The sequence below is a fragment of the Lepidochelys kempii genome, chromosome 21 (assembly GCF_965140285.1).
Source record: "Lepidochelys kempii isolate rLepKem1 chromosome 21, rLepKem1.hap1, whole genome shotgun sequence".
Lineage (NCBI taxonomy): Eukaryota > Metazoa > Chordata > Testudines > Cheloniidae > Lepidochelys > Lepidochelys kempii.
The window spans coordinates 12,027,729-12,049,796 of NC_136400.1; the positions used below are offsets into that span (position 1 = coordinate 12,027,729).

Here is a 22,068-nt window from a genome sequence, read left to right on the forward strand (position 1 = left end):
TGTTAGTCTTCCTCAGCCTCCCCTTGGCCTGCTCTCTGCCTTCTGCCTTGCTGTCCCCTTGCATTGCAAGTGACCTTTCCTATGGGCTTCCTTCCTCCCAGGCAGATCTGGCTGTTCAGCGAGGCCTGTCTGCACTATTGTCCAGATGCATTTCATGTGTGTTGATGGCTCTGTACCTGTTGGTACCTTGGAGAAGGACATGCAAGCCCTGAGATCCAAACTTGCCCACAGCTCGGGGATGTCTGCACCCACGGCTTTGGCTCAGGCTCCACTCTAAGGATAAGCTCTCCGGGGCACAGACCATCTCTTTGCCAGCTGTATAGTTCTGACCACCGTAAAGCGCACTCTATAGAGCAGAAAGGGCCTGATCCTGAGAGGTGACAAGCAATTTCAGCTCCCACTGGCTTCAGAGTGGGTTGTAGGCACTCAGCACCTCTCAGGCCTTGTCCAGATGAGGATTTGGAAGGTGTTAACAGCCTAAAAAGAAAAGGAGTACTTGTGGCACCTTAGAGACTAACCAATTTAGAAAGCTCATGCTCAAATAAATTGGTTAGTCTCTAAGGTGCCACAAGTACTCCTTTTCTTTTTGCGAATACAGATTAACACGGCTGCTACTCTGAAACCTGTTAACAGCCTAGTGTGGTCAAGGCAGTGTGCTTTTAATACATGTTACACCGGTGCCTTGACCTAGGCTTTAACATGAGCCATGCAACATGTGTTAAAGGCATCCTGCCTTGTCTGCACCAGGCCGTGAACACAAGTTAGCCAAGACCTCCCAAATCCTGGTCTAGACAAGGCTGCAACGTCAAGCCCTGAGTGCTTCCCCAGCAACCTGACCGGCTCCCCGACCTTCCTCTTACTTCCACTGTGGGATCAGACCAGTGTGAGGCAAACAAGCCTTTCCAACCCAACAGCTCAGGCTCTCAGCACATCCTCACTCCACCGTCTCTCTCCCTCCTGCCCATGCACATGGCAAATACCTCCCCAGGCTACCCTCCGCCGACAACAACTGAGGGACATCAGTGGGAAGGCTGGCAGGCACTCATGGGAACCCAATTCGGAATAGGTAACTCCATACCAAGAGTGATGCTTGGCCAGTCAGGGCCCCAAAACACCACCATGGGACCAATCAAAACAATTTGAGTCATGTTCATTTAAAGATTCTTCCCCCCCACCCCCACCCAATGATGAATTGACTGCAATTGGGCAACAGGCTGAGAATTTATTCGTAGGAATAATTTAGCCATTTGTTCTGAGCCGCTGAATGAACCTGGGGAAATTGTGAGCTGCTGATGGACAAGTTGCAAATGGAAAGGGAAGAGAAACTCATCAAATCAATGTTTCCCTATGGAACAACTCACAGCAGCTGGTGGGGAACCTGTGCTGCTGGTTGTGGGGTGGGGGCTTGGCTCAGACAGCCCCACACCACCTCAGCGGACTTTCCAAAGGGCTGAAGGTGACCCAGTGGGGTAGAGATGAGATGACCTTAGCACCTTCTCTCCGGAGCTGTCCCCGCTGCATCCTCTCGCTCTCTGGAGATTGGGAAGGGAGGAGAAATACAAGAGAGAGTTTGCTTCCCACCTCTCAGCTCCACTGTGGTTATACATCAGCCGGCGTCCGTCTCTCCTTGGGTCTCACAGCCTAGTGAGCCAGCCGCAGCGAATGTGCCCACTCTTTATGGGTGCCAAGGGGCTGCTCCCTCTGTTCACAATTAAAAGGTTTGCAGAAAGGTGCATTTCAGTTAAAACCCCTCCGGACAACGGAAATCCATTCCATCGGGATAAACCCGACATCTTTCCAGCTGTTTGGCATCATCCAAGCCAGCAACAGAGCGAGGCCGCCTGGCCCAGGAGGTGCAGAGCAGAGACTTGCCAGGCCCTGCTGCAAGGAGACCAACCCACGGGGATGGGGACAGAGGGGCTGGCCCCTTGCCCCAGCAAGGTGGTATACTGCTGCGGCAGCAAGGAGTGGAGGCACCAAGCTCGGGCCGTCAGCTGCTGCTGTCAGGAGACCTGGGGAAACAAAGCACACAGGGAGCCTGTGAATCCCCCCCATCCTTCTCTGCCTCCAACAGCCCTGGGTGCTTTGGGGCAGGTTGAGGCCCTGGACAGGGGTTTGTGCACCCAGAGGCCCATCTGCTGCCTCCTGCCTGGGGCGTCCCCACTCTTCAGTTAGCCCCCCCCCCCCGAGCATTGTCTCTGTGCTGTGAGCTTGACACTGTGGAAGGGTCTTTATCAACGCTGTGATGGTGGGGAGAGCCTAGTGCATAACAAAACCTCTGCCCTCTCTGAGAAGAGACACCCCAAACCTGGATATCAGCAGAGTATGGAGTGGGGGGGCGTGTCAGCCTACAGGGATGGGGGTGCAGGGTCCAAACAGGGGATCCAGAGGGGGACACTGAGCAGAGAGCCCTGGACAATGTGTGTGTGGAGTTTGAATGCCTGTGTCTAGCCACAGGGCAGGTGCCACGGGGCAAGCTCTCCACCCCAGCCCGGCAGGGTGAGAGGGGAGGTTGGCCTCCCTGCCCCGGTCAGTCCTTGGCCTTGCTGAGGGCAGCTCCTGGGTCATGCACTTCGCACTGGCCTGAGTGCAGCCAGGCCACCACACAACAGCCCTTGGCTGGCCACCGCTCTGAGGCTGGGACTGTCAAAGGAGCCGCTGCCTCAGGGTGTTAGGTGCGCAAAGCCCAGGCACCAGGCCAGATGTAAATGGGAAGCCAAGAGATGAGTGACTCTGTCTCATTCCCAGCGCCACAGGCCTACCAGCCCCCTCCTTCGGGCTGAATTTCTGAGGTGCTTTATGACTTGGACTGAGCACTGCGGGCTCCATGGAGCCAGGTGGTTCTGGGAGGCACAGAGAGGCCCACTGTATCCCCGTCACTGTGTGGGCACTGGCAGGTATCCTGGGGTTCCCGGGGTAGGGTGGTGATGGAGGGCAATGGGATGGTGTGCTAGCATCAAAGCTGCAGAAGGGGGCAGTAGGGCTCATTCCAGCCCTGCCCTTTCAGCCAATGGCAGCTGCTTGCGTGTTTTTGGTGGTGAATCTGGCTCAGGATGAGTTTGGCTTTAGCTCTTTCTCAGTTATTGGAGGTTTTTAAGAACAGGTGAGACAAGCACCTGCCAGGGATGGTCTAGATAATACTTAGTCCTGCCCCGAGTGCAGGGGACTGGACTAGATGACCTCTCGAGGTCCCTTCCAGTCCTACCATTCTATGATTCTTTGTACACAGGAAGGAAGATGGGAGCCTGGGGGAGAGGCATATGTTTACATGTACACACACACTGGGAATTTTGGGGCCAGCTCTCCCCATGGGAGCAGCTCCCAGAGGAGACATGATTGGGGTGAGAGGTGCCCCTTTATTGAGCAGTCCCATAGGATAGAATACGAAATTATCACTTTTCTATAGAGTTTCTTGACCCATCCTGGAGAATCTAATACAAGGTTCTGTCCCTTCAAAGGGATGATACCAAAAGCTATAGGAAGTGCCATTCTGGGCCCATTTCAATGGGGCTTTACAGCAATTTCTAGAGAATCCTATTACATTTCTAAAACGCCCCATGGGTTTCACCTGATTAACATATCTAGGGTGGGGCCAAAGTCCCACATCTTTAGAACAGGTACAAGCATGGCCTAAACCCTGGCATGGTGACCCCACCTCCAGAGATGGGAGTTCAGTCTCCATCCAGTCAGTCCCTGGCACCTCTGCCGAGACCTGTCATTTGGTGCCAGTTATGACTGTGTGTGTCCACTAGGAACTAGAGTGAGACCCATCCGCTTATTGCACATAATCTTCTGATGGCAATGGCTCTTGGTGATGCACTATCTGGACTGGAAATGAATACCAGCCCCCTGAGCCCTCACCTTAGCTCCCCCTTTCTTAAACGGTTGTAGACAACATCATGCTCTTGGAAGCAAAGGTCTAGCGAGGAGTCTGGCTGTACTATACAATCAGCTCTGTGCAGAGTCGCCCAGAAAGACCTGCCAATGTAGCTCTCCCCTGACCTGCTATCTAGGTCGGGGCCTCCCCTGAGCTGGGGCTGCCAGCTGGCCCTCTCGGCACGGTGGTATTGCACACAAATGTCTCCTGCGGATTAAGCTGGGAGCAGCAAATCAGTTTCACATGGAACAAAGTGGCAATCTATCTCAGGTCCCCAAGAGCTGGCTGGTGCTTTTCCCTGGTTGTCCTCTGAGAAACTTGTCTTTCAAGGCCCTGATCGACTTGCTGAACTGAGACCCAGCCAACTCATCACACAGTCCACAGGCTTGTGCCACAGTAGTTCTCGACCTTTTCCATATTGCAACCCCCTTTTCAATAATCTAGCCCTGAGATTTATAAATAGGGGCAGGGCAAGGTGGTCATGATCCCCCTGACACCTGGTCATGACCTCCAATCAAGAACCTCTTCCCTAAGCCAGATGGTTAGTGCCTGGTCTAGCCAGTACCTTTCCTGTACCAATCTACTTCTGGTTGGGCTTACTGAAGGAATTAGGGGCTCCTCCACAGGAATGAACTCTGAATCTCAAGGGGGTCAATAAGAAAGGCCCAGGCAAAGAGGCACAGAGTTTGGAGGAAGAGCGGTGGGGTGTGCCGCCTCTTTCAGACCTCCCGGAGAGAGGTTGCAGGTGTTTCTGTTTATTGTGATCCATTTGCTCTGGTGGGGAGGTTTCTCCGCTCCAGAAAGCAAGTAGGATTTTGCGTTTCCCCTAACTCCTGGGGAGAAATGTGCAGATTCCACACCGCTGCCCAGTGCATTTGAATATTTAATTATGCAAAACAGGGCTGTGCAAATGGGGCAGGAGGACAGTTCTGAGACGGTGTCTGATCAGTACGAATGTGCCGCTCCTCTCCCCTGGCTCCCACTCCCAGCGTCCCAGGGTGGATTTATATTTCCTTCGTTGCCTGGAAATGGCACGCAGTTGGCTGTTCTCTGGAACAGTCTGGACCCTTTTACGCTGAACGCCAGGCTCTCACACCAGAGAGACATGCAGGGAACTGCAGGCTGAGTCAGAGGGATGGAAGGATGGGATCCCAGCCCAACAGAGCCCCAATATTCTAGATGAGGCCTGGGCTCCCCAGAAGTGAACCCACCCCCCATGAACAAGAGTCCTGACATTACAGACAGGGCTCCATCCATACCCAGACTTCTCCACTGGTCCCCAGTCTCTCAGAACCAGCTTCAATCCTAAAACCAAACCCAGTGACAACTGCAGAAAAACAGCCGTGTTAGTCTGTCTTTGCAAAAAGAAAAGGAGTACTTGTGGCACCTTAAAGACTAACCAATTTATTTGAGCATGAGCTTTCGTGAGCTACAGCTCACTTCATCAGATGCATACTGTGGAAACTGCAGTAGACATTATATACACACAGAGACCATGGAACAATACCCCCTCCCACCCCACTGTCCTGCTGGTAATAGCTTATCTAAAGGCCCAACTTGATGATCACTTTAGATAAGCTATTACCAGCAGGACAGTGGGGTGGGAGGGGGTATTGTTCCATGGTCTCTGTGTGTATATAATGTCTACTGCAGTTTCCACAATATGCATCCAATGAAGTGAGTTGTAGCTCACGAAAGCTCATGCTCAAATTGGTTAGTCTCTAAGGTGCCACAAGTACTCCTTTTCTAACTGCAGAAAAGACCCTGATCCAGACTCAGAGCTCAGCCTTATACAGAGACTCTGTCCTGACCATGCAGATAATGCCCTGACAATACAAAGGGTCCCATCCTTTTTAGGCAGGACTCCATGGTCATAGGGGGATGGGGCTGGAAGGGATCTCCTGGGTCAAGTCCCCTGCTATCACTGGGGCTGGCAACCCAACCCTGCAAGGCAAAGCCCTGATAGCGCACACAGACCTAGATGGGACACCAGCCATGGATACAGAGTCCTGAGGCTGCAAATCTGGTCCTGACCACGCACCGATAGACCTAATTAGATTCATGATTTTGCACATCATTTGATGGTGGAACTCACTACCACATGAGGTCACTGAGGCTAAGAATTTAGCAGGATTAACAAAAGGATTGGACATTGACAGAGATACCACGAATATCCAGATTTAGTGTACCGTAGTTATTGCTCACAAACATTTTGGAAGGGCTAACCTCATGCTTCATAGCTTAAACTGATCTCAGGAGGAGACATAATGCAGGTTACCCATAGCTGCCCATTACAGGGTTCTTGCACCTTTCTTTGAAGCAGCAGGTGCTGGTCACTGTTGGCAACAGGATACTGGGCTAGATGGGCCCCTGGTCGGACCCAGTGCAGCCGTGCCTATGAAACTAAACAGGAAACTAAACTGTACTTCAGAGCCCAGAGGTCAGCCCTTTGCATGGGCACCTCATTCTAAACCAGCCTGAGAGCCGTGGTTTCTGCAAAGGCTCTGTCCAGCCCTCATTCCTCCCTGTGCAACAGAGGGTCCCTCCCACCGGGCCATGAGACAAACCCGATAACATGGAGATGGCTAGAGGCCAGGACAGCCGTGCTCACACAGCTGCCTGCCTGCCAGATGAACAGCCGTGGCCTGGCCATGCCTGTCTCCCCTGTGCTGCGGGGAGCATAATTTGCTCTTCTCCAAACCTTAATGTCTCTGACATTAATAAAATATCCCGCTGCACTTCTGAGGCTCCCACCAGCAGCATCCAGCTCCCCGTTCATTGTCATTCACTGGCTGAGCTGACTGCAGAGCAGACTCCCGGGCCTCGCGCGGAGGGAAGCTACGCAGCTGCTTCTGGAGCCGAGGGCTCGTTTGGGGGATGCGGCTACAGGAGTGTGTCACTTTAACAGCCTTCAGATGCAAGATACACAGACCCTCCTCCACCTGTGTCCCCTCAGACCTCCCCACAGCAGAGACCAGGGCTCCAGTCTTTCTCAGCTGTCTGTGAAGGGAAAGGCCAAGCAGCCTGACAGAATGGGCCCCAGCTCAAACCCTGGATCCAGACATCCCCAGATTCTTGGGAGGTGCCTGGAATCTGAACTTGGATCCAGGTCTGAACCTCACAGCTGGCCCCCATATCTAGAAGAGGCCAGAACAGAACCACCGATCTCAACACCCCCAACGTGTGCAGTCAGAAAGGGTTCCAAATCTGGATCCAGGTTTTGCAGCTCAGGCTTGTCCACTCCCCACCAGCCTATAAAATATCCCCAAAGTTCCGGTGGGCGTTAGGAAAAGCATGCCCCCTTCCCCTCCTCCACGGCACTGCTGCTGTCCCGTGCCCGACAGCGCCCCCTGCTGGGAACGGCAGGGACTGGTAGTTGGGCCCTCCCCCACAGCCAGTGCTCTCGCCTCCTCCTTTACAGTCCCCGTGCTGGGAGAGGCTGGCACTAAACCAGCTGTGAACAAGTCTGCAGGTTTCAGATGTTTAAAATGACAGAATGTGTACAGGCCTATTCCAGGCTGCAGCCTGTGGCATGGTGGGGGAGCCTGGCAGGCAGCCCCAGTGGAGAAGAGGGCCTCCCCTTTGGGAAGTCAGAAGGCTGCCTGTGTTCCCTGCACTAGAAACAAAACTGTGATGCATTTGTAATCGGACAAGGCAGAACCGAGCTGGGTCCATTCTATGATAATGCAGGGCCAGGGCTTGTACCAAAGGGACACCTCCCCTTTACGCCGTCCCTGGGGCAGAGATAGTGCTGAGTGGAGTCTGTGAGTGGGGGCTGGCAGGTGGGTACTAGACCTTCTCCTCTCCCTGGGGGATGGAGCTGGGTTAGAGAGCAGGGCCTGCAGGATCTATTATTCTCTCCCTGGGTTAGCAAAGCTGATTCCCTTAGGTGCCAGCAGCTGCCTCCCTGTGCTCTCAGGGCAAGTGGAAGGAAAGTACCACGGGTTGGGATTTCATTGCAATTTCCATCAAAGCCCACAGCCCAGAGGTCTGTGTTTCTTGGGGCTGTTTCTCCCGTCGGGGTCTGTGCACGTTGCATGGAGCAACCACAGTGCTCTGCCTGCCTGTCTAGAGTAAGAGACAGCAAGGTCCCTTTCCCGCCATGCAAATATTCCCCCTTCCCGCCCTATACCTAAAGACTTGACCTTCCCCATACACACACTCATACTAGGAGAGGGACGGTCTTGTGGTTAGTATTCAGGCCTAGGAGGCTGGAGATCTCGGCTCTCATTCTGACTCTGCCACTGAATCCGTATGCACAGTCACTTCCCCGCTCTGTGCCTCAGTTTCCCGATCACTCTAAGATGGGATAAAAATTATGCAGACCTGTCCCACCCCTTACAGGCTCATTTGCGAGGCACCTAGGCCCAGATCTTTAGGCTCCTAAATAGCTTTAACTCCCATTGGAATCACTGGGAGTTGGGCTCCTAAATACTTTTGAGGATCCAGACCATTGATAATATGGTGCTTTTTAAGCCAATCTCATGATTTTCGGGCACCTGCCTCAGGATCTTTGAATGCTTGGGGCTGACTGTGAGGGGAGAGGCCTGGAAATGCCCATAGCCACTGAAGCTAAGATCAGGCAATGGGAGTGACAGGAGGTGTAAAGAAATGGCAGTGAAACCAGTTTCTCCAGCAAAGGAGCATCCAGCCCTATGGAGACATGTTTATAGCCTGTCCTGATTGGTTCCTGGAATAGCTCTCTGGGCAGAGCAGTTCCGGTTTTACTGGGAGTGCTCCCAAATGCATGAGCTGATGGGGGGGGGGGGGGGGGGGGCGGTGTCCTCACTCATCCATGGACAGACCAGTGATTCACTTTCTTTCCCAGCTAACACCAAACTCCCCCCCCCCCCCCCCCAGATACCTTCAAACCAGGACACTCTCCACCCCCGGCTGGTTCCTTCTCCCATCTCAGTCGGGTTGGTTGCCAGGAGGCAGGAGTTACTTACTGTGACAGTTTTTATTCGGCCCAATCGTCGAGTGCAGCTCCAGCCTGAACGATTTATTAACAAAGTGCACTGCTCCCCTTCGGCACAGGGCTCCATCCCGCACCACTGCTTACTGGCAATGAGCTGAGCTGCCACATAGAGCGGGGGAGGTCACGGAGCATGGGGAGGGAGAAATTCGAAGGGTTATGAAAAGAGGGAAAGAGAGAGGTAGGGTACAAAGGGGAAAAAGATGGGTGTATATAGGGATGGATAGAAAGGGGTGTGTGTGTGTGTATAGGGATGGAGAGAGATGTATATGAGGATGGATGGATAAACAGATGGGTTTATATTGAGATGGATGGATAGAAAGGTATATATAGGGATGGATATAATATTGGGATGGAGAGACAGATGTGTATGGGGATGGATGAATAGACAGATGTGTATATACAGAGATGGATGGATAGATAGATGGGTGTATATAGAAATGGAGAGACAGATATGTATGGGGATGGATAGATGGGTGTATATATAGCGATGGATGGATACATAAATGGGTGTATATAGGGATGGATGGACAGAAAGGTGTATATAGGGATGGACAGACGAATATATAGAGATGGATGGATAGATAGAGGTGTGTGTGTGTGTATATAGATGTGGAGAGACAGATATGTATGGGGATGGATGGATAGGTGTGTGTATATAGACATGGAGAGACAGATATGTATGAGGATAGATGTGTATATAGAGGGATGGATGGATAGATGGGTGTGTATATAGATGTGGAGAGACAGACATGTATGGGGATGGATGGATAGACAGATGTGTATATAGAGGGATGGATGGATAGGTGTGTGTGTATATAGACGGAGAGACAGATATGTACAGGGATGGATGGATAGATGGGTGTATATAGACATGGACAGGCAGATATGTATGGGGATGGATGGATAGATGGGTGTGTATAGGGAAAGAAAGATGGGTATATATAAGGAGGGATGGATGTATATATGGATGGATAGGTAGATATGAATGGCGAGAGAGAGGGCACAAGATTAAACAGGAACAAATAAGGAAAGTAAAATCAAAGGGAGTAGAAAGAAGGGTTGAGTTATCCAAAACAAGGAGACCAGGAGATAAAATAAGAGTAAAATAAAATGTGTCAAAGGGGCAGAGGAGAAAGGGAGAGAGAATTGAGGCCGTCAGGGACAGTTTATGCAGAACGTTACAATCTGTATCATTGTAGCACCTACCAACAGTAGATAACAGCCGTCTGCAAGCCGGAGGCTTGGAGCAGCCTCTCGTGTTCCCCACACGTAGGGACACCTGCCACCTGTGAGGGACACATTCCCTACACCGAGCAACCTGAGATGACATGTCCCTCCCTCACCAGGGCGCCACGTGGCCCCTGACACCTGCAGGACATAGCAACGCTCCCGCCTGGCAAGGCTTCCGGCAGGCACCGAAAGGATCAGTGTGGCTTTCTCTGCAGAACTCTGCCCAGCATGGCTCCTGCCTCCCTGCACTCATGCAGTGCCTGGGAGTGGAGAGGAGTTTGCTTGTGAAGCTGGACTTCCCAGAGTTCAGAGCCAGATTTTCAAGGGCTCAGCACCCACAAACAGGCCAGATTTTCCGAAGAGCTTTGCACCCCCACTTCCCCATGCTGAGGGGGTTCTTCTCCCTTGCCCCCCACCTTGCTACCAACAGATATAAACCCTGATACAGCTGGACGTTGCTGGACCATGAGTGTTCTCAATGAGCAGGTGCGTGTGTGTCACCGTGGACCCCAGCCAGGACAGTTTGACTGTGTGTCATGTCACCTGTACAGTTAGCTGCTCCCAGTGATAATAGGGGCCTGTGTTTCCGGGGCAGGCAGGGAGGCTGGAATGATTTGTAGAGTTGGGGGCAGGGGCTGAGTCATTGAACTAAACAGTAAACCCTACATGTGATGGAAACCACTTCAAGCCAGGGGGTGCGGCCCTGCCCCTAGTTTCAGCACCTCTGGGAGCAGGAGGATCTGAGTTCTGTGGCTGCTGTCACCATAAAGTCCCAAGTGACCATGGTGAACCAAGAAGCCACAGGCAGCCCCATGGCCCTGGCCCGTAGTTCTCTGGAGCAGTCAGAGCTCTCTTACCATCCACGCAGGCAGGTTTTGCCCTCATTGTGCCCGCGACTTGGCCTCTCCTGCAGGCACAGCGTGCTGTCTGCCGGGCAATCATCCTCCTGGGGTGGCTGAGGTCTCTGTTCAGTGCCGTAATCTCACACATCCCCACCTCCAGCTCCTTGCCTGCAATGAGACAAGGGGACATCCAGCAGCCGCTGCGCAGTCAGAGTGTCGAGGCAGGGCACAGCCCTAGTAGCAAGAACAGGGAGGTGGGAGTCAGGGCGGCTGGGTCCTATGCTCTACTCTGTCACTGACTTGCTGTGTATTCTGGGCCAACAGAATCAAAAGAAGCCACTGATTTTTGGGTGCCTCTATATCTTGGGAGCCCAACCAGAGCCAGCTAGGGCCTGGTTTTCAGAGGGGCTAACAGCCTGATGCTCCCACGGTGAAAGGAACTAAACCCCTCAGAAGTACAATTCCAGCAGTCCCTGTTGAGTTCAGTGGAAGCGGTTCCTCCATAGGACTGGAGCCTGAGTCAGGACAACTCTGGAGATGGCCCAATCTAGAGAAAACGCTTTTCACCTCCCTCCTGGCCAGGCACTGAGCACCTTCCCTTAGCTCCTTTCCTGGCCCGTGGGGCCTGGGAGTGGCTTACAACATAAGCAGGGTCTTTCTCCCAAGGGGAGGAGGGGGAGTCGTTCGAACAGCTCTACAGTGATCCCTTAGCACCTCTGTGCAGGGGGAGGGCTGGTAACATGGGGACGGGAAGGCAAAGCCAGCAGGCTGGGTGCACACTGAGCCAAACTGCAGCAGCCGGCAAGGCTCAGAAGGTCTCCAATCCAGCCCAGCATAGGGCAAGGCCCAGTCTGCCTGGCCTGAGGAGACTCCTCGGTACCTAAAGCCGCCCTTCCTCCGCCCTTTGATCTATAAAGGGAGCGTGAGTGAATCCCACAGACAGGAAGGCTGGGCTGCATGCAAGACAGTCTGGGCTTCCTTGCTCTAAGGGGAAGGCTGCACTCAGCCGGAGCACGCCTCCTCGTGCTCAGCCCGGAGCGTTCCCCTGTAGCTGAGCACAGGGTCTGCGCCTGTCCTTGTTAACATTTTGGTCCCGGGGAAACGGATGTCAACCCATGAATGCCGCCAGGCAGGTGGGTGAGAGGCAGCCGCACGTGAGCGGCATTATCTCAGAGCTTTTTAAATACTCCGTCCGGCTCTCCTTGCGCGCTCTCTCTGCAGCCTGTGACAAGGGGCAGGGGCAGGCCGGCCGGCAGTCCAACATGGCCCAACGCAGGGTGTTTAAAGGGTTCGGGTAGTTCGGCAGCACACTGCCACCCGCAGCTCATGGTGGGAGCTGAAACCCTCAACGCTTGCTCTTTAGCCCAACACAACCCCCCGTTCTGGGTCTGTTTCCCCTCCCTGTTGCACTGGTGTAACTCTGACTTCAGTGGGGTTACTCCTGGTTTACACGGGTGTAAGCAAGAAGAGAATCAAGTCCACTGTAAACCTGGGGCAGGATTCTGCTCTCGCGTAGGGCTCAATTCAAAGCCCTGTGACCTAAACAGCCACTGGCTTCAGTGGGCTTTGGATCGGGGCTCAGAGATCCAGTGTACATTCACTGGGCCTGATCCTTCCCTCCTGCCACTTTTACGCTGCTGGAAGCCCACAAACTGCAGTGGAGTTACTCCAGATTTCCACCAGGGGATGTGAGAGCAGCATCCGGCCTTCAGTGGATTTACACTGCTGTACCTGAGATCAGAATCTGGCCCCTGGTATCCAACAGGCATAACAGGGTTCCCAAAACTCTTTCCGTTCCAGTGATCTAAGCTGTTCTGACTAATGCGGGGTTAGGAAACCCCTTCCCTTTAAATGTATGGATAATTTAACTGGGAATTGGTCCTGTTTCGAGCAGGGGGTTGGACTAGATGACCTTCAGGGGTCCCTTCCAACCCTGATATTTTATGATTCTATGGTTACAAACAGGAGAACATGGCAAGACCTCTTACACAGCAATGTGACTGATTCTGCCAAGGCCCCTTTAACGCCTCGCAAGCACAGTCTGCAGCTGTGGCATCTCTCTATTTCTGACAGTCCTGCTCCTTCAAATGAGGGGGGAAAACCCCACCTGTTGCTGTTTGCCCTATTAGCTGAATAAAAACATTTTTTGCTTCCCATCATATTTTTTTCCAAATTGCACAAATGAAAAGATATGAGGTCACTGGGATTTATATGGAAGGATTTGGCAGCCTTTTCCTATTTATTTGGCCTGTAATATATAAATTCAATCTGGACTCTCCCAGAGTAAGCGATTTGTTATCTGAGTAAGTAGATGTGGGTGGGTAAGATGTTTCAATTAGAATGGCATTCGTTAGGTATGACTTGCCTCTGAGTGTGTTGTTTTATGCCTTTGTTTTGATTAATTAGGACCCGGTCCTTTATTCCTCATGACAGTCGTACCACTGAAGTCAGTGGGGAACCTCCTGATGAGGAAGGATTCCAGGATCAGGCCCTTCATTTGGGCACGTCTACACAGCACACAAAAAACCAACCAACCCTGCGGCAAGGAGTCTCAGAGCACGGATCAAATGACTCAGGCTCCCAAGGCTGGCACTGCGGGGCTAAAAATAGCCGTGTAGACATCTGGGCTCAGACTGGAGTTGCGGCTGTGAAACCTGGTGAGCAGGGAGGGTCTTGGAGCCGGGGCTCCAGCCTGACCATCTACATGGCTATTTTTAGCCCTGCAGCATGAGCCCAAGTCTGTTGATCTGGGTTCTGAGACTCGGTGGGTTTATTTTTTGCTATGAGTAGATGGTTTGTTTGGGGGGGGGTGTTGTGGGGTTTTCTGGTTGACTTTTTAAACTTTGGGAAGCTAGCTATCAGGAGGAATGAGGAGGTGCAGTGGTCAGGGCTTTGTCCAGGGACCCAGGACATTTGGGACCTTGGGCAAGTCACTTAGGCCCAGATCCTCAAAGGTATTTAGGCACCTAATTCCCACTGACTTCAATGGGAGTTAGGCTCTGATCTTTACGTGTCTTAGTTTCTCTGTGCCTTGATTCCCCATCTGCACAATGGGGATAGTAGCAGTGCCCTACCTCCCAGGGGCGTGAGGATAAACACATTAAAGATGGTGACGCACTCTGAGATCTACTGTTGAAAGGTGTGTGACAAAGTTCCTGCTCTACCTTGGTGGGTCTTGCGCTTATTGGCGGATTTGCTTGCCTTGGAGCTTCACGGCAGCCCTCAGATTAGCCGTTTTTCTGAACCCACAGTCCAGGTCGACTCCTCCTGTGTCTGACCAGGAGTTGGGAGGATTTGGGGGGAACCCAGGCCTACCCTCTATTCTGGGTTCCAGCCCAGGGCCCTGTGGAATGCAGCTGTCTAGAGTGCCTCCTGGAACAGCTGTGTGACAGCTACAACTCCCTGGGCTACTTCCCCCATGGCCTCCTCCCAACACCTTCTTTATCCTCACCATAGGACCTTCCTCCTGGTGTCTGATAATGCTTGTACACCTCAGTACTCCAACAGTGTGCATTCTTACACTCAGCTCCTAGTGCCTCTTGCTCCCAGCTCCTCACACGCACACCACAAACTTGAAGTGAGTTCCTTTTTAAAACTTAGGCGCCCTGATTAGCATGCCTTAATTGATTCTAGCAGCTTCTTGATTGGCTTCAGGTGTTCTAATCAGCCTGTCTTAATTGTCTCCAGAAGGTTCCTTATTGTTCTGGAACCTTCCCTGTTACCTTACCCAGGGAAAAGGGACCTACTTAGCCTGGGGCTAATATATCTGACTTCTATTACTCTCCTATAGCCATCTGGCCCAACTCTGTCACAAGTGCTACAGAAGAGCAAGATATGATTATTCAAAGAGTGTGAGGCAGTTGGATGTTATGGTGATGCGGGCCATGTAAGTACCTACAATAGCTAGAGATGGGTCTCAACTGGGATTATTTAATCTGCAGAAGAGAAGAATGAGGGGGGATTTGATAACTGCTTTCAACTACCTGAAAGGGGGTTCCAAAGAGGATGGATCTAGGCTGTTCTCAGTGGTAGCAGATGACAGAACGAGGAGCAATGGTCTCAAGTTGCAGTGGGGGAGGTTTAGATTGCATATTAGGAAAAACTTTTTCACTAGGACAGTGGTGAAGCACTGGAATGGGTTACTTAGGGAGGTGGTGGAATCTCCTTCCTTAGAAGTTTTTAAGGTCAGGCTTGACAAAGCCCTGGCTGGGATGATTTAGTTGGGGATAGGCCCTGCTTTGAGCAGGGGGTTGGACTAGATGACCTCCTGAGGTCCCTTCCAATCCTAAGATTCTATAATTCAGTTCCCAAGCATTTGGGGCGACTGTGTCGAAAGCAAGAGCTAAACTCTGATCCAAATGGGCTGTCTGTGGAATGGACCGAACCAGTGAACTGTCAAATCTTAACACCTCCAAGCGCTGGAGCTGAATTCTAGACCCAAAAGCAGATCTGGGTCATCAGGAAATACAAAAAAAAAAACCCATTGAAAATATTTTCTAAATATGGTTACACTTCAATAATAACCTTCAGCAATTTGGGGACCTATCCTACAAAGTGCTGAGCATCTTCAGCTCCTGCTCAAGTGAACAGGAGTTGGGCACTTGCCACATCACAGAATCAGGCCCTTAATTCATAGTAAACGGAGGGCAAAACGTTACAAAGCTTTCAGAACTTCTTTGATTCTTAAATCTATGGTCCCCATCTGGCCTCACATAACAATAGTGTCTGAGCGTCTCACAGCCTTTTAATGTATTTATCCTTAGTCTTTTTTCTTTTTTTAATTGATCTGAAAATATAGCCACTTCTTTCTTCAGCAATAGCTTTGCCCTGCAGTCCTGCTGAGTAACTGGGATGTGACTGCTTTTGTTAGTCTTGTGTGGCCCGCTGGCTGGAGCTTCCCTGTTGTCCTGACGAATGCTGAGGTGGCTCCTGCTCCCACTAACGGGAGTAAAACAGGAGGGACTCAATTGAAGACAAGTGAGGAAGGCCTGGAGAGCTTGATTGGACTCACTGTCTTGTCTCTTCCAGCCCCACCCAGCGCTTCTTCCGGATGAAAGCCAGCCAAAAACCTACAATGCTATACCTGTGCCAGGCTCTCTGCACAACGGTGAGTTTCCGGATTCCTGGACAGCCTGTCTCACCAGTGCAGCCACATTTCCACAGAGCAAGTGCCCTGCCCCTCAGGGCAGACTCTCTAGATTGATGTGATCAGGCCTGACTCTCTTAAATGCTCCAGCTGGCCAGAAACCCCTGTGGGCCTGTGCTCTTCTCCACCTGCCTCTCCCCTGAACTGCAGGCTGCTTGGTTTCAATGCTGGGCCCAGTTTGAAACGTGCCGGGGTCAGGCACTGTGGAATTCACTCTGCTTGGAGCTCCGGATGAGACTTGAAGACATGAAGCAGTGTCTCTTTGGACCAGCCTCCTGCTCAAGGGAATAAGCCATCCAGCTCAGACTGTATGCCTGTCCACTGCCTGGATGCTCAAGTGTTAGAGCAATTGCCATGGATGGATAGATAACTAGCTAGCATGGTTTTCAAACACACATTGACTCCATCCACTCCCATCAGCTAAATCGGCTTAGAAACCAGTTTAGCTGGAACCATTATTCAAGCCAAGTTTACTCCCAGTTCCGTTTAACAGAGAGACTGTGTCATGGATGCCTCCCCTACCATCTGTGCTTCTGAGGTCTGGATGGACACCCAGCCTTCTACCAAGCCCTGGGAGCTATGTACATACAGTTCCCAATGCTGCAAAAGGCTTTCAGTACAGCTGTGGGGTGAAATGGTGCTCCAGAGGAAAGTCAGTGGCTAAACACCTGCTGAGTTCAATGGACCCAGGCTATTAAACTTGGCATTTAAAGTGGAAGAGCGGGGGAGTTCATCCCCTGGAAGTTCAGGGTAACTGAGTCAACATTGGTTTTAAATGCCCATCAAAGGCAACACTGACAAATGCCAATGGACAGCTGCAGTTTGCACTTGGCTATGAATCCAAAGCCTCCATTCCTTGGGGCAATTATTTAACACACCGCTATCCCTCTCATTACATTGAGATGAATTGTGTGCCTGGCATTCAGTGTTCCTAGATTTAAAACAGCCAGGCTCCTGCTTCTAGCTCCTCTCAATCAGCCCCTTGAAAATAGCACTGAAGAGACAGGGCGTTTTCTTCTCCTCTCCTCGGGTGACAAAAGCGAGACGTCTTCAGGAGCCCCAGTCTGTATTAGACAGAGAAAAGCACCACGTGGAGAGAGACAGGAGCAGGAAAAATTCACTGGGCTGAGATGTGCACCCCATGGACCATTCCTAAGTGATGGGTCAATGACACTGACCGTCCCTCGTCATTACCAAATTTTTAAAAAATGCACAGACCAGTCACCAGGGAGAATCTGTTAAAAAGGGAGTCTGTGGATGAGTATTAGGGGCTTCAGCCATCATTCCCAGCCTCTGCTGGGTGCAGGCAGGGTCACTGCTGAAGATGCAACCCTACAGGCTGCTACAGGCAGTCACAAGTGTTTTTATAGGCAGCTCCAGTGTGAGCCATGTTTGGCCTAGTGCTTGGTAGCTTTGAAGCCTCTGCTGTCCACAGCCAGGCATCCTCTGGGCCAAATGCTTGTTCCAATGAAATCAGTGGGAGATTTGCCATTGATTCAGCAGGGATTATGGTTTGGCTTGGGATATGCCTTGGGAGTCTCTGGGATCTGCACCAGGGGGATGCACCATTCCCCCTGCCCACACATACACTGCCAATTAACTGTGGCCATTTGGACAATGGGCGATTTCAATAATGTCTGGAGGAGATTTTATGAGTCACACGTTGCAAAATGCTCCAGCACAAGAATGAGGGCAGCTTGGAAAGCAGCTAATATGAATCCAAACTAAATCCTCCTTCTAAAGGAGCGGGCGCTACCAGCTCTGCACTCATACACAACTGCACGCCACAAGGAATGCAAGAGAACTGCTCTGAGTTGTTTGCTTCCATCAGAAGCAGTATGAGAAGAAACTCTCAAGCAGGGCAAGGGCACTGAGAATCACGGCTCTGAACATGTTAGGGTCTCTCTGAAATTTTTCTGCTCAAGGGGGCAAATTTCAAAATTTGCTCAGAGCCATTCAAATTCTATGCCCTCCAGTTACCCAGCTGGGGCAGGGGGATGTCTTTTTGTGCCACTAGTTTTTTAAATCAGAACTCCCCCTTGAAATGACTGGAAACTACTTCCCCCTCCACCAGGGCCCAGGCATGCACCCAGCCACACGCACACACATCTGAGCATTCTACTTAGCACTTGCCTAGAGAACATTAACTGATTGATCCTCCCAAACCACATCTGATGTAGTTAAGTGCACCTGTCTCCATTGTACAGCCGGGAGCAACTAAAACACACGCATGTCAAATTGAGAGAGGGCCAAATTCTCACTTACTCCACAGTGAATCAGAAGTGACTCCACTGAAGTTACTCTGGATTTACACCTGTGTAACTCAGAGCCTAAATTTAGCCCAGAAAGGTCACATGATTTCCTCAAATCCACCCAGTGAGTTAATGGCAGAGCTGAGGTTTGAATTTAGGATTTCCTGGTTCAATCCGCTAGATTGTGCTGACTCTCTCACTAGGCCTTCTCTCTACCCATTTGTTAAGCAGGGCTTTCTGGTTTAATATCTTAAACCAGAAGGAAACTGGGGTTCCTTTCCTCCGACATTTGCAATCTGGGGCAGCCCCTTACCTCTAACAAGGATGAATAATGACTAGTAGTTCCCAGCTGCTTTACAAATTGCCCAGCAGGGGGTGATGTGGAGTCAGGAGCATTGCACCCTCTAGCTGTTCTATCCTACAGCTTTACCAACCCCAGCTGATGCTTTAGCAGTTCTAGCCTCTTCCACGCCCAAGGCCAGGCTTGAACTTGTCTCGTGCTTGGCTGAGTAATGCTGCATCATTTGAATTATTGCATAAATGTTTAGTTACAGTTGGTAATTGTGGCATTATTTATGGATCCACATGGCTCAGCAACGCTCCTCTCACGTCCTCATTTGCAAGCGCAGCCTCTGGAGGGGAGGGAGACGCGGCAGGCTTGCTGAAGCGCTCAGCGTAAGGGTGTCGATTCAGGGGGCGAGCAAGCGTCTTGGCATGGTTTATTCAGGTTGCTGCCAGCCCCGGCAGTCACGCGGCAAATTAGCAGCAAGAAAGCGGAGGAGAAGATTGAACAGCAAATCAGTTACGTAGCACGGGGCCTGTCCTTTGAGGTGCCAAGCAACCTCAATTCATGCAGAATCATAGAAGATTAGGGTTGGAAGAGACCCCAGGAGGTCATCTAGTCCAACCCCCTGCTCAGAGCAGGACCAATCCCCAACTAAATCATCCCAGGCAGGGCTTTGTCAAACCAGGCCTTAAAAACCTCCAAGGATGGAAATTCCACCACGTCCCTAGGTCAAGGAATGCAGCACTCCTGCAGGATTGAGCCCCACAAAAGGGGGGTGTTCTCAGCAATTTTTCATCCCAATTCCCATGCCATTTTAACAGCTTCTCTTCCAATTTCCCACTGTCTTTCCTTGGGTCATGTGTGAAACTCTTTTCCCCCATGTTGGCAGCAATTTGGGTACAGACCAAGCAGTGTTAGAAGTGAATTTCATTCAGCTATAAAAAGGATCCCTACTGCATGAGATACCATCAAAAGACAATGGAGGGAGAGATTCCAGCTCTCATCCAATTTACATGCCTGGCCATCCCCAAGAGCCTTCTGGAAACCAGCTGGGACAACATTGGAAAGTGGGACACTGAACTAGACAAAGTTCAGTCACTGTGAAACATACAGCGCCCCCCAGTCTGGAGAAAAAGGGAAACTGACAGTGCTCTTCAGGGTTGGTTGTTTTTTTAACCTGGCAGTTTTCCTTTCTCTGTTCTACTTTCACTTCTCTCCCTCCATCCCTCTTGTCTGGGAGAAGAGTCACCCTGGGCACCCAAGCTGCAATCCACACTATATGGGACTCTATACAATTAAAGAGAGTTCATTCTCCAGGCAGCTTATTTTAATTTATCCCATGTAAATATAACAGCACCAGCCCCCCGTGGAAATAATATTTTGCACTTTGTAGCACCTTTCACCTAAGTACTTTACCCCTGTTAATAAAGAATCCTCAGTAAACAGAGGTACAATGATCTCCAGTTCACAGATGGGAAACCAAGGCAGAGAGGGACTAAGTGACTTGCCCAAGGTCCCACAGAAAGTCTGTGGCAGAGCCAAGAGTTGAACCCAGACTTCCTAACTTCCAGTCCTATGCTTCAGACCCTAGAGCAAACTTTTCCCCAGGGTATCCTCACATCTTAAGGGAGAGACTGTCCTATGGGCAGATCCCCACTCATGATGGCGCAAACCCCTTCCCTTCCCACTGGATGACACTGCAATTGCCTTGCATGGAGAGGACTCATTAGGGAAGTACTGACTGTATCTCATGCTCTTTCTAATGTGATTTAGCAGCTGGTAACAGGGAGGAGAGGCAGCCCCATCTCTTGGGCCAGCTCTGACCTACCTCCATTTGACCCAGTGCACCACGCACTCCCAGCAGCCTCGGGAAGGAAGGGCAGCCCCAGTTTCCTTGCTGAACGGCTCAGCTCGCAAGGCTTATCAGTCCCCCAGACTCCCAGTTCACAGAGGTGAATCCTCCCCCTACCGCAGGCCAGCGTCTCTCAATTTGAAAACCAGTCCAGGCACCTGGCAGCCAAAGACTGAGTCCAGTGGGAGACTGAACCTCTTCTCCTCTGGGGAGCCCTTGCTGAAAAGTTTCCCCCAGCCCCTCCAGCAGGCGATGCTACCTCTGCGATGCAAAATCTCAGAGAGGAGGGGGATCCCTGCTGGTTGCATGGCACCAGATGGCTCTGACGCAGGCTCTCTGGGGTGGCATGTGGCAGAAGGGGACACAACCCCTTTAAACCCTCCCCCCCTGCCCCGGCTGGCACAAGCCAGCAGCCTTGGCAGGAGTATGATACAGCGGAGACTTTACCTTCCTTAGGCGGCTGAGAATACAAGAGCCAGAAGAAGAGGAGGAAGCAAAGCGTGGCACCAATCCCTGCAGAGAGCTCTCTCCAGCCGGCCAGCATCCTGAGTGGGCTGGGAGGGGGGGCGGGGAGGCAGGGCTGGACCCCCCTCTCACGCTGCAGGGTCCCCTCTAAATCCAACTACCAGGGACGTTTCCACCTGGCACAGGGCAGCCCAGCATGGCTGGGGAGTAGCTGCATTCCCTTCAGAGCAGGAGGGCTGGAGCCATTTGGGGGGGGGGGGGGCTGAGAGCTGTTGAACCAAACTGTCAACCCTGGATATGATGGAAACCACGCCAAGCAAGGGGGGGGCGGCAGCCCCCCCTAGTCCCAGCCCCTCTGAGCAGGAGAAAAGCTGCAGCCACGCAGGAGAGCTGCAGCTCCAGGGGGGCACAGGCTGGTTCCTTTAGTACCCGGGTCACCACATCCCAGCCTCGCAGGGGGACCCCACGTGCGGGAGGGGGGGGGGATCTGCCCCTCTCGTGGGTGGCTCCTTGTCACAGCGTCCTGTGCTCCTGGTCCAGGCAGGGTCAGACTCTCACCCACAGCGGGCTGGGTTTTTTCCAAAGCCCAGTGTCTTCCAGCTGGTGAAAGTAGCCAGAAGATGCAGCCCGTCCACCCGGCTTCTCTCTGGGGGCCAAACGCCTCTGCTGCCCGGCGGGGGCCGAAGGGAGCCCGGATCTCTGGGCAGCTCCTTTGCATTCAGCCCGCAGAGCGGCGGCTAGTATCTCCCCCCGGCTGGGTGCAGTTTGCCAGGCGAAAGCCGAGCGGTAATTCCCTCTCCGGCACCGCCCGCAGCAGCTGTGCGCTTCCCTCCTGCAGCTGGGCAGGGAGCGAGGCGGGCAGCAGGAGGGTTCATGGCAGGGATGGGGAGGGCTAGCAGATCCCCCCCCCCTTCCCTCCGGCTGCACCGTGGCAATGTGACTAGCTCCGCGGGGCGGGGGGTCCTTCCCGGCCGGGGGGCGCCAAGCTCGCTGCCCGGGACTAGGCTCGCGAACCTGTGGCGGGTACCCAGGAGCCAACAGCCCCCGCCACCCCGGCTCAGCTCAGCAAGCGGCAGGGGAATCCCGGGAAGCGCAGCTGGGGGGGGGATCAGCCCCGGTAGGTGCCCCCCCCCCGGCCCT

General features: G+C 52.3%; 1 protein-coding gene across 2 annotated transcripts; it reads right to left on the reverse strand.

Moving 5' to 3' along the window:
- Positions 1 to 1,188: 1,188 nt before the first annotated feature.
- On the reverse strand, positions 1,189 to 22,054 carry LOC140901180 (chemokine-like protein TAFA-5). Of its 2 annotated transcripts, none has more exons than XM_073319553.2 (4): positions 21,487 to 22,054; positions 10,943 to 11,095; positions 8,827 to 8,954; positions 1,189 to 2,012 (listed from the first exon to the last, which is right to left on the reverse strand). In XM_073319553.2, the coding sequence occupies exons 1-4, from the start codon at positions 21,644 to 21,646 to the stop codon at positions 2,004 to 2,006; spliced, it is 450 nt and encodes a 149-aa protein (XP_073175654.1). In that variant the 5' UTR covers positions 21,647 to 22,054; the 3' UTR covers positions 1,189 to 2,003. The 2 variants fall into 2 exon arrangements, with proteins under 2 accessions (XP_073175654.1, XP_073175655.1); XM_073319554.2 differs by having other exon boundaries at positions 20,911 to 21,559.
- Between the last annotated feature and the right edge of the window lie 14 nt (positions 22,055 to 22,068).